At 35.5% G+C, this 18,093-nt stretch overlaps 1 protein-coding gene across 1 annotated transcript; it reads right to left on the bottom strand.

Moving 5' to 3' along the window:
• Positions 1 to 1,534: 1,534 nt before the first annotated feature.
• On the bottom strand, positions 1,535 to 5,576 carry LOC136227890 (transcription factor MYB1-like). Its single transcript, XM_066016673.1, has 2 exons — positions 5,159 to 5,576; positions 1,535 to 2,687 (listed from the first exon to the last, which is right to left on the bottom strand). Exons 1-2 carry the CDS (start codon positions 5,496 to 5,498, stop codon positions 1,771 to 1,773), a joined length of 1,257 nt encoding a protein of 418 aa, XP_065872745.1. The 5' UTR covers positions 5,499 to 5,576; the 3' UTR covers positions 1,535 to 1,770.
• Between the last annotated feature and the right edge of the window lie 12,517 nt (positions 5,577 to 18,093).

The following is an 18,093-nucleotide window of genomic DNA, read 5'->3' on the forward strand; positions in this document are numbered from 1 at the left end:
CGCAAACCCAAGTCTTCGGAGGGATCTACTGATTCATCTTCCAATAGGACAGAATATGTTGCCTCCAAAGGGCAAAGCATCATTGGGGGAGAAATCAAAACCCTAAGGCCTATATTCAGGGCTCTAGCCTGACCGTCACCCAACTATCAATCATTGTTGGTATTACTGTTAGGGTCAAACTCTTGGGAGGAAGTAGGGATGCAATTATTATTTAGTTGATTCATGGTCGTTTTGCTTTCATCCACGTTCACCGCACCAATTTGATACTGTTGATTCTGTTTGTAGATATTTCAAGATTCAATGTGGACTTTTTGATGCATGAGATAAGACAAATAAAATGTTAGAGAGAGGCCATTGACAGGCGACCCTGCTCCGATGATAAAGTGATATGAATCTCTAGGTGAATACGAGACACTTTGTATATATTTGTCTAGAATGTAAGTATATGTACCTTCGTTATGCGGGTCCGAGACATTCATAGGGAGTTTGTGTCCTTGATTTCCTCGGATGACATCTGAATATATAGAGGACAAGTCGTGTTCTACTTTGTGGCAGATTTTCTAGATTCTAGATGGATCCTACGAGATGTAATGTGAGTAGGACTTGGAATCACTCTCACATGTCCACGTATCAGAGGGCGAGAGTCATCCTATTTTAAGAGATCAAATGGTTTCCATCATTTCGATCAAGTATGAGATAAAGAGATTGGGACACATGTACTGATAATAATGAGAATGTTATCAAAACCTAAATCCGATAACTAAAATTATATATTTCGTTAGAGAGAATAAGCGATTATGCCACGTGGTTTTAAGTGATTATGTAGCACTTACGTAAAATATATGACTTGAGTAAATGTCTATGTCATCAATTCCAGGTACTCACAATGTTTAATATGATCTTATTGGTATAATTTAAAAAAAATTTATCAAAATAAAGTTTTCTAACTTTATTAGAACATTCCCTCATCATATATGATCGTCCCTTTGATATATGCCTCAATTGCCCAATTAAGACCCTAACTAATTAGAGGTCATTTCTACTTGAAAAAAAAAACTTAAATTAATGAGCATATCATGAAAAAAATTCCGGATAGTGTTTAACACCTAATGATTTACCTTCAACTTGAAAAAAAAAAGATTGACCCCTTTGAACTTAGTTTTATTAACTTTTGTTTAAAACAGTCTATTGGCTCCTAAACTTACTTATAATAATTTAATAGTTCAAATTCTCTATTACTGTGCCACGTATACTTAGAAAGTTGATCATATTATTTTAAGCAAATTCAAAAAGAGAGGCAACAAGACCTTCAATAAATTTAAAAGGCTCCAGTTGTATTAAGCCAATAAACAAAGAAAGGGAGAAAGAGATGAAGGCACTTCCTTGCAGCATTATATTATAGCATCAAAATGCAGTCCCAAGACTTTGGAGCTTATCTAACAGCGACACGTGGAGCAAACGTTTATGCAGCGACACGGACATATACATGTATAGATCTCAATAACAAAAAGCATCAGGTCTAGCAAGATTATTATAAACAAATTTCATTGCATAAATGAACCGATTTTGGTACATTTTTCAGAAGCCGACTAATATTAAACAAAATGGCATTCTCTCTTTGCCAATGGAAATCAATTCTCAACTTCTATGGTAAGAAAATAACAAGATTTTGATTCTATACTATTACTATTACTATATTCTTAAAAACCAATATCATCATATCAATGAAATCAAACTGCTCTATGTTAAGCTCAAGCTTTATACTTCAGCTTACATTGCAAAAGCTTGTGCAGGCATCTGGCAATCCGTCATCATACCCATCAAATTTTTCCTTCCTTCCTCATACGGCATATGGCCATTTCGTAATTTCTGTTCTGACATTCCGATTTGCGACCCAACAACAGCCCCTTGAGATGCTCTGTAGCTTGCAGCATTGCCTGGTATTCCACTGCTATTATTCTCAAGGCCACTTTTGATCCATGCAATATTGTTCAAATCTGTTGCAATTGAAACTAATTCTTGGCTTGAGAAAATAGGAGGTTCCTCATATTCCACAAACTCAGGCCCGAGCAATGAGCTTCGAGGGAGACCCTCACTTGGTGTTCTACAACAACCATGACCACATTGCAAAGGAACCATAGGATCAATATGAATATCTTCAAGGAATTTGCAGGCTCCAATATCTGCTTTTGAAGTCTGAACCAAAGGACCATGAGTTGGAATTCTTCTTGGCAGTCCCGAGCAAATTTTTGGGCCACCGGTAGAATTATAAACATTAAACGCACTAACACGTGGCTTTGGACGAGAAAGGGTAGGATGGACTATAGGTTCAGCGGCAAATTGGACTATATTTGTCTGAGGAATCATGCTGACTTGAGCCTTTTCTTCTTGCTGACTAGGATTGTCGTCCATTGCGACATCTCGTCCTTCTAGGCACCTCAATGAGCTGATATCACCGACAGATAGAGTTTCCTCTGATGATGCCTTTGTTTTCTCATGGCTATTATCGTCAATTGCATCGCCTGGTCCTGGTTTAAACCTCCCTTGGTCCATGCATCGGCGCCTGAGAGTAGAATTCCAGTGGTTCTTGATTGCATTATCTGTTCTACCTGGCAGGAGCCTTGCAATTGCTGCCCATTTGTTCCCATGAATTGCATGAGCTGAAATAATTATACGGTCCTCCTCATCTGCCCATTTTGTACACCAATCAAGTAGATGGTTATTACGCGTTTCAAACAAGAAAACTAAAAATCTAGAGAAGTTCACTTTAATAAACACTAAAACACTACACTTTGCATAATCTATTCATTAAATGCATTGATCACATCATGAGTAACAAGGTTTAAGATACGTGGAAGATATTCAGGAACACAAACTCAACCACTATGTAAATATTACTCCAGATAGTATAGCAAATAAGTTGTCAAATTTTCTCAATGAGACTTTCAAGACAGCAGTTCGGTTCGACAATGGTAATTTCTATCAGCTTAGGAACAAAATGGCTTTTACTTTTTGAACCAGAAAGCAAATAGAAGATCAGAGATGAGTAAAATATGTCCAACACATCAACAATGGGTAGGAAGAAAATGAAAGAAAATTGCAATCATGGAGTATGCAAAAATAAAACTTAGTAAGCAACCTCAAACTTCTTGGTGAAATGGCGATGACATAAAATTGCTATACACCTCTATTCATAATAAGTACACATGGAATTCTAAGATACTAAAACCTTCCTCAATTGTGAGTAGTCATGTCTACAAACGTTACAAGCGTGAACATCTCTATTGAGGTACTGAAACAACTGCGTGCACAAATAGATCCTCTCTAGTGGAGAGACATATATTCTCTATCCCGTTGCATCTTTCTCATGCAAGACGAAGATCGGAATATGGATTCCTAATGGTTAAACAACCATATTTGCTATTCATAACTTGCTTGTTTGTAATTCGATACTATCTCCTCTATTTAATTGTTATGCCAATTTTGAACCAATAGTTGAGCCAATCAGCAGAAATTTGATGAGTGAAGTGTTGGAAAGCAAAATCCTAGCTGATAGTGTCTACATTCTAGCCATATGATGTTGCAAATAAGACATTGTTGAGCTCAACTTTAACAAAAAGAACTGACAGAGAAGATCATCGAAGTTGAAATTTGTACGAAAAAAGGTGACAAGAATTTTCCGCGTTAAAGAATATTGACTCCAAGTACTTTGAAGAAAAGAAATGCTTCTCATGCACACTGAGAATACATAACAAAGTACTGCATAAGTGAAGAGTTCAGAGAATTAACATTGCAATTAGGAAATTAAACAATTTAGAAAAGCTTCATGTCTGGACACCTTATTTATTAACTGAGAATGCAACTTTTGCATCAACATATAAGAGCTTTGAAACAAAGTGCAAGTAAGAGCCAAGTTAAAGACATCGTCCAAGATAAGTTTCTTATTTTGCAGCAAGTTTGAACTCAGAATAAGCATATGCCAATGCCGATGCATAAAACTGCATTGTGGCATCTCCTGGAATTTCATAGAGAAAAACAGCCAGGTATTTGGAACATTCATGAGTAATTTCTCCTTTAGATCCAAAACTCCTTGCAAGGGATATAAATCATCTACATGCATCATTTTTAAACCAAATGGTAACATTCTATCCCACTAAATTTAAAAATCAAGGCTTAAATGCAAGAGGACAAAGAGGCAGACCTACCATTCATTAACTTATTCATTTTCCTTTTTCAAGTATGGATACAACTCACTTTCAAAACCACCAACTACCTATAAAGAATAAGGGTTGATTGAATGCATAAATAGCAACATAACGATAATCCTACCACCTGATAACTCCGTCAACACTTATGTTGCGTGACAAGAACAACGGTATCAAGAAATATAGGTAACTTCAAGACACTAAAATTAGTTCTTGTAAGAGATCACTGATCAGGATTATGTAGAACATCTTTTGATCAAAGCTCAGTTTTAGAATGTGCCACCATTTGAGCCTTTGTCAAACTGCTGCGAAGGCATGTTCAGCTCAGCAACATTCAAGATGCCACAATGGCTTTTAACTAATTCTAAAACTATATACATACTAAAAATAGATGAACTACTCCAGAAATTCCCTTGTCCTACAAAATTACTTAGACCAAAGCAAACCTAAACCATAAACATTGATTGATAATCTATGATAGTTTCATTATCCTGCTAGTCTCATCATTTACACGACTGGTAAATAAGCAAAGTGAAAGAAACCAATGTCCCTCAACAAATTAATAGTTGGTGAACCATCATGCTCATGAATTAACAATTTTAGTGCCTCTCTTAGATACTCTACTATTAACTAACTCATCCGTTCTATTGTCAAAATCATGAACCCACTATAAAAGTTCATTCATTCCATTGACTTGATTGAGTAACAATAACAATCCAATACTTACAATTCCAAAACTAAAGACTTCACATTTAAACAATATCACAAACACAAATATATAAATAAAACACTTAAACCAGTAACGGAACAGAACAGAGCTTGAATAAATGCAAATAAACAGATAAAATCCAACGAACTTCAAATTCTCAACAACATGAATATATCTGAAAACCCAAAAACCACCTCAAACCCAGAAAACCATAAACCCCCAAAAAAACAAAAATTCGACCTACCAGTAAAAGGCTTGCGCTTGAGACAAGGGTCAAGCTGATTACACCATCTTAGCCTACAAGATTTCCCAGACCGACCAGGAATTCCACGGGCGATCAAGCTCCAATTCCTCGCCCCAAACTTACTAACAAGTTGAGTCAAAACCGCGTCTTCCTCCGGCGACCAAGGTCCCTTCACTCTACTATTAACAACACCACTACCACCGCCTCCAGAGCCAGCAGTACCGAGTTCCGCCGACTCAGCTCCAGCAGCGGTGGGCGGCGAATCGGTTAGGGTGGTGTTATCCTCTTCGGTTACAATCATTACATCATCAAATTCAAAATCATCAGTTGGGTTAGGCATTTTTAATTAACTGGAAATTGAAAGGAGTTTAAAGTTTTCCTTCCAATATTTTGTATTATACCTACCTGCCTAACTGCAACTGGGCACACTGTGGAACAAACTGGTTTTATTGGGGCTAATGTTTCGTATTCCTTTTTTACTATTTTGGACGACAGTTTTTTTCAAATCCCCAACTTATCCCCATCCAACGGCGTCGTTTGGAAGTTTCTGCTTCGAGTCTTCTTTGCGACTTCTATTGACTTGGATTAGTTTTCAAACAGGGGAAGAAAGTGGGACCAAGAACATAAGATAGAATTACTGTTTTAGCCCCAGTGTTTTGATGAATTTGCTGGAGATGTGGTCTGGGTGAAGTGTAAATAAGGAGGAGAGTGTGGGTAATATTAGTTATGATTGTATTCTGTTATGGTAGGCCATTGAAACCGCCCAAGACTTTTGAAAGTATGTGAAAATTATTGGAATTGTAATTTTTATGACAGATTTACCCCTTTGCTTAAGTAAAAAAGTCACCCAAATAAAAAGGGAAGGTATAAATGCGAACGGAATGCCGCCCAAAGTTCCTCTACATTCTAGGGCTTTTTGGAAAACAAAATTAAACGGTTAATATATCCATTTATTCTAGAAAAATATTTTTCTAAGGTACAAAAATAAAGTTTCGAAGTTTTTAAGAGGTATGAATTTAGCCTTAACGTATAAAATGGTATTATTTTAATCTTAATATAAATGAGTATTATGATTTCAAGAGTCGTAATATTTACCATAATCTTTTTCTCTCCATTCTTTTCTATATATATGGGATGAAATGTCCATGTGGTAATGTGACGAATTCTTCGTTTAATAGATAATTAAAAATTTCTTTTATTTTTGAGATGTCGAAAGTGTACTAAGTTAATGACTTTTTTTTATCGTCTTCTGTGGTTTAAGGTTTTTCATCAAAAGTGGAAAGACCCGAGACCTTGTGTTGGCTAGATCAGTAATAACTACTTAATGAGTTTGCAGATCTTGGCAATAACTTCCAATTGTACTTTTCTTTCTACAATAATCTTTCCTTGTGAGTTCATATTCAGATACTTTCGCAACCAACTCATAATAGTCTCAAAAATTCATTCCTTGAAATTTCTTCCAGATTTCGAATTCCAACCCTCGTTGAGCTATTCTTACAAATTCGATTTCTAGAATATTATCGCGACAATGAGACTTCATCTTTTTGAATCTACTGATAAAACCTTCGTTGTTTCCCCTTGAAGTTGCATCATCTGTGACAGTTCAACCATGCATACTTCTGGTTTTGTGTAGTAGAATTCGGTGTGGATAAATTTTCCATGGGTCTCTAATCTCGTATGGTTCAAATGGTATCATGTTATACCATGCGAATGTTGGACACGTAAGAAAACTAGGAAACAAAAGTAATCGATGCATATCGAAATTAGGTTCGTCCGCTAACCCATAGCACTAGAAGGTGAATCGAGCGGTATCACGCCTGACAATCCTTATTCTCCCTAGAATAGACTAAAATTAGGTATCAAAAACCTGTGTGTCAAGGCATAATGTCGATTGTATTCAATGGGATATGGCTTACAAAATTCAGGACGATGGACTTGTCGTATCGTAGGTCCATAAATCTCCTCCACTATGTGGCGAATCCTTTATTTGTCGTTTGGATTATTAACACCAAACTCTGTTTCTAGTCTCGTAACGGATGCATTAAGGTGCATGTCGATATTACGATTCATTGGGATGCCCCCCGAGTCCCGAATGTTGTTTTTAGCATAAAACTCGACATGATTATAAAGACCTTTTTGGGATTTCGCATGGTATGACATTATTAGTATTGAGATATAATATGTTTGTCGTCTGTTGTCTGCTTTCGAGTTTTCTTCTTGTGCTGACGAAGATTTATACCTTTTGATCTCCTTGCTTTTTTTTTGTCACACTTTGGTTTGATGATTTCTAATCCATCCCTAAATTTTTTTTTTTGGAATCTTATTGATCTCTTCTATTAGCCCAACAAGCCTTTCCTATACAGTAGGGTCCTTACTAGTTTCTTGTAACCTGAACATATTAACCTCTTCTTTCTCCATCCATGTTTCCATGCACTTTTGGGGATTCTCTATCATACAAAACGTTTGCCGCACCATTTGATTCAATTGCACCATTGTCTGGGCTTGTTGCCGTGTACATTATTTGAATACTTTGTTGTGCGGTTTGGGATAACAATTGGGTTCTTTGTTGCACGACTCCATCTTTTGACGGAGGTGGTGGTGGGTTGCTTCCTTTTTTTTTTTACATTGATTACTACTTCAGCAATAAAACCTTCGAGCTGCCCCTGATTTGGATTTTGATTCTCTTCCAATTCAGAAGCAATATGTTCTTTTCCTGCATTCTTTGTTGGTGCCATTGTTAATCTGTCCCACCAAGTGTGTCAAAATTGTTAGCGATATTTTCAAAAAAATGCTAATTTCAATCTTGATTTGTCGATATTTTGTGATCATGTCAAGGAAGCTGATTTCCTAATTAATTTTATATTTTTTGTGATTTCTATTTTTTAAAACATATGATTGGGTGAAAGATTTTAGGTTTGAAAAGATCTTTCTTGGGTTCCTAATTCAACTACAAAAAGCTTTACCAGCTCAAGCAATGACGACTAAAATAAATCAACTCCATAAATTGATTTTTTTTATTGATGTTTATAAATTTGATTACACAAATAAGAGAATGAAATATCGAAAAATGTAATTGAAAAGCAACAGGAAAATTGTTATTGAAATTGAATCAAACTCGAAAATTAAATGAATTGATGATTAGAAATGACCTGGAACTTTAAAAGATTGATGATTGCTAGTGAAGATGCTGTAAATCTTGAAATGAAATCAATTTGGCAAATTGGAACTTTGAAATAGAAATATAGTGAAACTGTATGAATGTGATTTGAAATTCAACATTCAAATCAAATTGTGTTGAATTTTGAACACAAGCCATATAATTTTGTCAAAGTTCACATTAGTCTCTTTCCTTTTGTTCACATGTAAGTTTTTGACTTTGATTTCTTCCATTCACATCCCAAAATTTTCTTATAAATATCATGCATTGGCATAGGTTTGGGCATCCAAGCAATTGATGTTAGATTTCTAGTTTGAGTGATATTCTCCAAGAGAGAATTGTGAGATTTTGGGTGTATTGGTGTTAAGGGTTTTGAGTGTTATTTTCTCCATTCTTTTGTACCACTTTTGTCTCTCTAGTGGAATAATTTTCGGTCTCCTTCGCCCGTGGAGTAGGCACACCGTCGAACCATGTAAATCCTTATGTCATTTACTTTATTGTTCTTTGTTGAGCGATTTCCGCAAGTGCACGGTTTCGCTTGTAGTAATAAAAATATCGATCCCACAGGGATACATTTTTTAACGAAAAACTTATTTTTGAATTATTAATTTCGAACTTGTTGGATTTATTATTTAAATGTAAATGAAAAGTGAAAATTGGATTAATTGAATTTAGAAAATTTATTTGATTGAATTTGAAAACTTTGAGTATTTGAAAATGCTGGAATAAGATTATATATTTAGAATAAATCGATTGTTAGAAAGATCTTCTGATTTTAAGGATGAATTTTACAAAACAGGAACATTTAGAACTTATTAGAAAAAGGAATGAATTTGTTCATTTGCATTAAGCAAAGAAAACAACTTAAACTTTGTATTATTATGATGATGAAATAAATGACGGAACCTCTAATTAATTGGCTTTGAACGCGACAAAACCCTTTCGGGATAGTTGCCCTTACTCAAATTAACACTCTTTCGAGATGATAATTTGCCTAAGTGTTCAACAAAGTTTCCTTGTAATGATTTTGAATTCAAGTGCATATTAATGAAAACACCAACCTCACTTATATTGGATTGGTTACCATAAGTGCTGCATAACGATTTGTCGAATAGAACGGACTTTATTAGATGAAATGTAAATTGATACAAGTTTACAGAGAATAAGGAGCATCGAGTTCTTCGAGGGCGTGCAAGTGAAGGGCTTGATCGGTTCCGCTTCCTTGGGTTTCCTAGGAGGTTGTCAGGCTCGGGGGCGAACACTTTACTCAATCTTCTCGCTGTAACTTCGTAATAGGGATTCGGTCGGCCACTACCATGATGCAAACTAAAACTGGAACAATGTCTAAACGCTACTGAGTTGTAATTAAACTATAAACAATATGTGTACCTCATCTTGTTTTGTACAGAATCTAATTTCTAACTCTCGAAATGTTTTTACTTAGAACTTCGACATAAGTTCTACGCTCTGATTTCTATATCTATATTATAGCATTTCATTCCCCTTTTTTCTCAACATCAACTCTTTATTTATAGATGTTGAAGGGTTGTGTTTGAAGTGATGTATCCGTTGGTTAAGAGTCGTGTCCGTTGTGAAATGACGTCTTTATCCACTTGAACGAACGCGTTTCTTGGATTTTCAGCATGTGTTAAATGCTCTTGGTGAATTTCTGCACTTACCGAGGATAGTAATCCGCGGCCGTGAATGACGTAGCACTGAGCTTGAGCGACGGACGAAGGGGAGAATTGGTTGTACCGCGCGTGTCGCGGCCGCGGGTCTGGGATCCACTGTCGCGGCCCGACAGGTTTTCTTACTTCTTGCTTTCGTTCGTGTCCTCGACTTGGCGCTTTCGATTTACGTCGTCTTTGACTCCTTTTGTAGGGCTTTTCTTCTGTTTTAGATCCTTTTTCGTTCCTATTTGGATTTTACCAAATATTCAAGTACCTTGCAAGAAAGAAAGATATTCGAAAGTAAAAGTAATCTAAACAGATATAAATAACACAAATTCGTAATAAAAATGATGTAAATGTTAATGATATTTTAGGTATATTTTGGGTTTAACATTCTTCTTTTATTTTGTTGTCAATTTATTTACCCAAATGAAATATTTCGTTTCGCTGCGGGGTTTTCCCTAACAAATTGGTATTAGAGCCAATTAATATTTATTTTGGGATCTACTATGGCGACAACAAAATTTGATATCGAGAAGTATGATCGTACTATCAGCTTTGCCTTATAGCAAGTCAAGATGAAAGCTATTTTGACATAAAATGGATTGAACAAGGTGTTAGCAGACGAGTTACCTCCCACGATAACAAAGGAGAAGAAACAAGAAATGGAGGAGAAAGCTCTAGCTGCTATTTAGTTATGCTTGTCGAACGAGGTCCTGCGTGAAGTTATCCATGAGAAGACTCCTAAAGGCTTATGGGAGAAACTTGAGTCTCTCTACATGTCCAAAAACCTCACCAGCAACCTTGTTGTGAAACATCGTCTTCACACGTTCAATATGGCGGAAGGTACATCCCTAAAGTCACACCTTGATAATTTTAGTTCCATTTTCCTGGATCTGGAAAATTTAGATATTAAATATGAAGAAGAAGATAAAGCTCTTATGTTGTTACGATATTTACCTCCGTCTTTCAAAAATTTCCGGGAGACCATGATCTACAGTAAAAGCACTCTAATTGTAGATGAGGTTAAAGGGTGTTTATTTTCAAAAGATCTAATAGACAAAGAGCTTTCTGGTGAGAGAAATGGCCCTGCGGAAAGTCTGGTTGTTAGAGGAAGATCTTCTACAAAAGATCCCAGCAGCAGCAACAACAATAATCGATCCAAATCCAAATCAAAATCTAGATACAGTAATGTGACATGCAATTACTGTAAAAAGAAAGGGCACATCAAAGCTGAATGTTTCAAGCTACAGAGGAAAAATAAAGAAAAGGTTCATAAAGAAGACAATCATGCCGAAGCTAGTGTTGCTGAAGATGAAGTAGATTACGAAGTCTATGTCGTGTCCGACGATGGTGCTAGATCTGGACAAGGGTGGATCCTTGACTCTGCTTGCTCATTTCACATTTGCCTTCACATAGATTGGTTCTCCTCTTATGAATCAGTAAACAGAGGAGTTGTGTTAATGGGCAACGATTCTCCTTGTAAAGTTGTTGGTATTGGTACCATCAAAATCAAAATGCATGATGGTGTTGTCAGAACCTTGACAGATGTGCGGTATGTTCCTGACATGAAGAAAAACCTTATCTCTTTATCTGCTTTAGATGACAATAATTGCAGATTTTCTGGTGGAGATGGAGTCTTGAAGGTTTTGAAAGGTGCTTTAGTTGTAATGAAAGCCAGAAAAGTTGGAAGATTGTACGTGTTACAAGGTTCAACAGCCACGGGTGTTGCTACAGTTTCCTTTTCCATGCCGGAGTCAGACATTACCAAATTGTGGCACATGAGGCTCGGCCACATGAGTGAGAAAGGCTTGTCCATGTTAAGTCAACGAGGTCTCCTTTGTGGTCAACATACGTCCAAGTTGGAGTTTTGTGAGCATTGCATTTTTGGCAAACACAAATGAGTCAGTTTCAACACTGGTGTTCATCAAACAAAATGCACTTTGGATTATATCCATTTAGATCTATGGGGGCCTGCACGTGTTCCTTCAAAAGGTGGAGCTCGATATATGCTTACCTTCATTGACGATTACTCCATGAAGGTTTGGGCTTATTTCTTGAAGTAGAAAAATGATGCCTTTGCCACTTTCAAGCAATGGAAGGCCTTGGTGGAAAACCAGACTGGTAAGAAGATTAAGCGTCTCCGCACTGATAATGGTCTAGAATTTTACAATGATGAATTCAACACATTTTGTAAAGATATGGGCATCTCTAGACATCTCACAGTTCTAGGAACACCACAACCAAATGGTGTAGCTGAGCGGGTGAACAGAACTCTGTTGGAAAAGGTTCGTTGTATGTTATCAAATTCTGGCTTATCTCAAGACTTTTGGGCTGAAGCAGCTTTAACAGCTTGTCATTTAGTGAAACGTTCTCCGTCTACTTCAATTAATTGTAAAACTCCTGAAGAGGTATGGTCTGGAAAACCCACTGATTTTTCTGATTTGAGGATTTTTGGATGTCCTGTTTATGTTCATGTGAATGATGGAAAGTTGGAGCCTAGATCTAAAAAGGGCATTTTTCTCGGCTATCCTCCTGGTGTAAAGGGATATAAAGTTTGGCTTCTTGATCCCAAGTCACCAAAATCTATAATCAGTAAATGTTGTATTTAATGAATCTTCCATGCTTCATCCAAATGAGTCTTCAGTCACTTTTAACACCAAGATACAGAATTCTGATAAGCAGGAGGAGGTTCAAGTTGAGGTGGAGAATTCATTCTCTCCATTGAATGAACAATTGACAGGGTCTACCGAAATAGAAGAATCTACAGCTATTGAAGAGGAGCATCCAGTTGCTAGAAGTAGGCTAGAAAGAGAAAGAAAACAACCTCTAAGGTTAGCAGATTATGTCACTTTTGCCTGTGTTGCTGCATAAGAGACTGAAGGAGTTGGCGATCCTTCAACATATTCAAAAGCCATGTCCGGTGATGATTCTGGAAAATGGTTGATAGTCATGCAAGAGGATGTGGAATCTCTTCACAAAAATAAAACGTGGGAATTGGTGAAACCGCTAAGGAACAAGAAGATTGTCGGTTGTAAATGGGTCTTCAAACGAAAAGATGGCATTCTAGGCGTTGAAGATGCTCGATACAAGGCACGATTGGTAGCCAAGGGCTATAATCAGGTACAAGGAGTTGATTTTAATGATGTTTTCTCTCCTATTGTTAAACATAGCTCTATTCGTGTTTTGCTTGCATTGGTTGCTATAAATGATTTGGAGTTGGAATAACTCGATGTCAAAACTGCCTTCTTACATGGAGAACTTGAGGAGAAAATCTATATGCAACAACCTGAAGGTTTTGAGATCGAAGGCAAAGAAGACCATGCTTGTTTGTTGCAGAAATCACTATATGGGTTAAAGCAGTCTCCTCGACAGTGTTATATTCGGTTTGATTCCTTTATGATTGGGCATGGTTATTTTAGGAGCCAATATGATAGTTGTGTTTATTTCGCAAAACTTCTAAATGGCTCATTTGTTTATTTGTTACTTTATGTTGATGATATGCTTATTGCTGCCAAAGATATGTTTGATATCAACAGATTGAAAGCAGGGCTGAGTAGTGAATTCAAGATGAAAGATTTGGGAGCTGCCAAGAAGATTCTTGGTATGGAGATCTATAGAGATAGAGCTGCAGGAACACTTTGTTTAACTCAGAGAAGTTTTGTTGAAAAAGTGTTGGAGCGATTTGGCATAAAAAATGCTAAACCTGTAAGTACTCCACTTGCTGCTCATTTCAGACTTTCTACTGATATGTGTCCACTGTCCAAAATAGATATTGAATATATGTCACATGTACCCTACTCTAGTGCGGTTGGTAATATCATGTACGTGATGGTTTGTACTCGTCCTGACATTTCACATGCAGTCAGTGTAGTCAGTAGATATATGTCCAATCCTGGTAAAGATCATTGGAATGCTGTGAAATGGATTCTGAGATATTTAAGGGGTACTACTAATGCGTGTTTAAAATTTGGAAGGAGTGAGAATATGGTGGCAGGTTATGTTGATTCAGACTATGCAGGTGATCTTGACAGAAGAAGATCCATTACAGGTTATGTGTTTACTATTGGTAGCAGTGCCATTAGTTGAAAAGCTACTTTACAGCCTACAGCTACATGGTCCACTATAGAAGCAGAATATATGACTGTAGTTGAAGCTGTAAAAGAAGCTATTTGGCTACGAGGCTTGGTTGGTGAGCTCAGTTCAAATTTGTAGAAGATTGCCGTTCACTGCGATAGCCAGAGTGCTATATATTTGACGAAGGATCAGATGTTTCATGAAAGAACGAAACATATTGATGTGAAGTACCATTTTATTCGAGATGTTATTTCTGAAGGAAATATTACAGTTAGTAAAATTGGTACTGCAGATAATCCAGCCGACATGATGACGAAGCCTCTTCCAACGACTAAGCTCAAGCATTGCATGAACTTGATTGGTATTAGCAATAAGTGAGCTAGCCCGGAAGGGCATTACGGCGAAGGAAGACTTTTGGTGAAATTTCAAATCAAGGTGGAAATTTGTATGAATGTGATTTGAAATTCAATATTCAAATCAAATTGTGTTGAATTTTGAACACAAGCCATACAATTTTGTCAAAGTTCACATTAGTCTCTTTCCTTTTGTTCACATGTAATTTTTTTGACTTTGATTTCTTCCATTCACATCCTAAAATTTTCCTATAAATACCATGCATTGGCATAGGTTTGAGCATCTAAGCAATTGATGTTAGATTGCTAGTTTGAGTGATATTCTCCAAGAGAGAATTGTGAGGTTTTGGGTGTATTGGGGTTAAGAGTTTTGAGTGTTATTTTCTCCATTCTTTTGTACCACTTTTGTCTCTCTAGTGGAATAATTTTTGGTCTCCTTCGCCCGTGGAGTAGGCACACCGCCGAACCACGTAAATCCTTGTGTCATTTACTTTATTGTTCTTCTTTTATTTTGTTGTCAATTTATTTACCCAAATTAAATATTTCATTCCGCTGCGGGGTTTTCCCTAACAGAAGCTTGGAGTATTTATGGAAAAGCTTGGAGAATAAAGAAACAAATAGGAAATTAAAATGAGAAAAAGAAGATTAAAAAGGTTAAAAAGGTGTTTTGAGGTTTGAGTTTTGTTATGATGTTGTGTTGTTGCATGATAAAGGCTTTTATATTTGCTGGTAGAAATCCATTGCTAGTAGGGTCTTTAATCACTCCACTCTAGCAGATTCTTTTATGGCACATTCTCCAATTCTTAAGGAAACAAGATTCAACCTAAAAACGTGGGTCAAAGTTGGTTATAACTGTTGAAAAAAAATAAATAAACGACAAGCAGCCACAGTTTTCTTGATCTTAAGATAAACTCGTTATAAGCAGGGTCTTCCACTACTCCAATCTTGCTGAGATTTTTATGGCATGTACTCCATATTTTGAGGGACCATGATTCTACAACATAACGTGGTTTGAAGTTGGTTAAGGTTGTCGAAAAAATTAATTCCCGAACAGACATTTTTTTCCACAGCCCTTTGTAGAAGTGTTAGTAAAATGCATGGCTCTCCTTCAATACTACCATGTTTTGCCTTCATAAATAGTCCCTAAACTTGTGAGAGCTTAAAGGAACAAGATTCCATCATAAACCATCAGAATTTCTATGTTTTACACTTTAAAAGATGAGTTTTCCAAAAAAAACGGGGTAAATTACATACGTGGTGTACAACTTTTACCTGTTTTCACACTTTGGTGTACAACCTTTAATTTTACACACTAAAGTGTACAAACTTCATGTGACCTCCCACTAAAGTGTACAGCCAGTAATTATGACCGGTCAACCCAAAGTCAATGTGCCACATCATCATTTTCATCCTACCCATTATAAAAAGTGGGATCTACTCTTTATGAAATTATAAAAATACCCTTTACCCTTATATAATTACTAAAATGTCATTGTCTTCTTCCTTCCTCCAATTTTTCTCCATCTTTCTCTTTTCCTTTCTCTCTCTCTAAATCTTCTCTCTCTAACTACTCTCTCTAAGTCTCTCTCCTCTCTCTCTCTCTACTCGCACCATTTTCTGCAAAGAATCAAACACCCAAATCAGTAAAATAATGATAATAACATTACCCAATAATTGCAATTAACAAGTAACAGCCAAAGAAATTGATTGATCCTCTTACCTGATGCAGCTGTGGGAAAAATGGAAGTGGAAGGAAAAAGAGCGACCAGAGAAAGGGAGAAAACGGAATTGGAGGTGTTTTCTCCTTCTCTGCCGATCTCTGGTAATAGAAAACTTTAACGAATTTGAATTTAAATGGACAATTTGAGAAATGAGAAACGGAAAAATGGAATTATTTAAAAGGTTAGTTGGTTGCTTTCATGGCTGCTCCGTATGGGTATTTAATGGCCTTTGATTCAAAACTACCGCGTTATGCTAAACATCTCCTTAATTTGATATTCCAACTTATTATTACCTAATTTTGCTTACTATTAAAGCTTAATTAAAATTACTTTGATTAATTCTATATTATGTTATGTTAGTTCAAATTTATTATCACATCATATAGTTTGGCTGTTATTTGTTAATCACAATTATTAGGTAATATTATAATCATTATTGTACTGATTTGGGTGTTTGATTCTTTGCAGAAAATGGTGAGAGGAGAGAGACTTAGAGAGAGGAGTTAGAGAGAGAAGATTTAGAGAGAGAAAGAGAAAGAGAAAGATGGAGACAGATTGGAGAAAGGAAGAAGACAATGACATTTTAGTAATTATATAAGAGTAAAGGGTATTTTTATAATTTCATAAGGAGTGGGCCCCACTTTTTATAATGGGTAGGATAAAAATGATAATGTGGCACGTTGACTTTGGGTTGATCGGTCATAATTACCGGTCGTACACTTTAGTGAGAGGTCACATGAAGTTTGTACATTTTAGTGTGCAAAATTAAAGGTTGTACACCAAAGTGTGAAAACAGGTAAAGGTTGTACACCACGTATGTAATTTACCCAAAGAAAACGTAATGCTGACAAATAGGTATTTTAAATTGACTCCATTTTCACAACTCTTGAAAGTATCTTCCAAATGTTGATTTATCTTTATGATTTTAGGAATAAATATATACATTTATTACTAAAAATAAATAAAAAATTACTCAATTTGGAAAATACTAGTGGATAATGAATATTTGAATGAAAAAAGAAGCAAGTTATTACTGTTCTTGTTCTTTTATTTGCATTCTCCTTATATTTTTAATTTTTTAAATTGTAACCCCAATAGATGTTTTAATTAATAATCGTTATTTAATTATCATATAATTAGAATATTAGATTCGAGTATATAAACATAATTAAGTTCATAGGTACCTTCTATGTTTACTTTGTTTTCGACAAAGTAAGCTTTACACAATCTATTAATATGCCTTAAGTACATAATTTAAATTGAATAGGTAGACTTAATTATAATATTCCATAACAATCTATACATATGTAAAGCCCACATAATGAATTCTAATCAAAGATAAATGCATGTTTAGTTAAACTGTTTAGTTAAAAAGTTTGTTGTTAGCTATTGTTGATATAACCGGTAGAAGTTAACTGATTTTTTTTCTTCCGAAATAGCTATTAATATATGTTTCTTAATTCTAATCAAACGCTTCTATTATCTATCCTCTCAATTTAAATCATCATTTCTGTAAACATTTTTAACATTTTGTTTAATTTTTCTAATTTTATACAACAAATGTTCATAAAAAAAGAAGAAGGGAAAAATGGAAATTCTGGTTTGAAAATTGTTAAATTCATAATTTGCATTTCTTTCATCATAAGTTCGTAATTCTGCTCCACATACACAGCCCAGCCCATCGAAATAGGAAATCCTCTAGATCCATTTTGGGAAAATTACACAGAAATTCATATTTTAAAAACTATTTACAACTATGTCAAGTAATAATTTTGGATTATGTCAAACTAGTAAAATCAGTATTTTTAATATATTTTAAGGATTAAAATTTATAAATTAGAAGTCTAGAATATAATTTATAGAGTTTATAATTTATGAATTGGAGTCTAATTTTTTAAAATTATAACGTAAAATCATAATATATAGAGAATAATGACATATTAAGAATTAAGTTTAG

This window comes from Euphorbia lathyris, chromosome 4 (genome assembly GCF_963576675.1).
Source record: "Euphorbia lathyris chromosome 4, ddEupLath1.1, whole genome shotgun sequence".
NCBI lineage: Eukaryota > Viridiplantae > Streptophyta > Magnoliopsida > Malpighiales > Euphorbiaceae > Euphorbia > Euphorbia lathyris.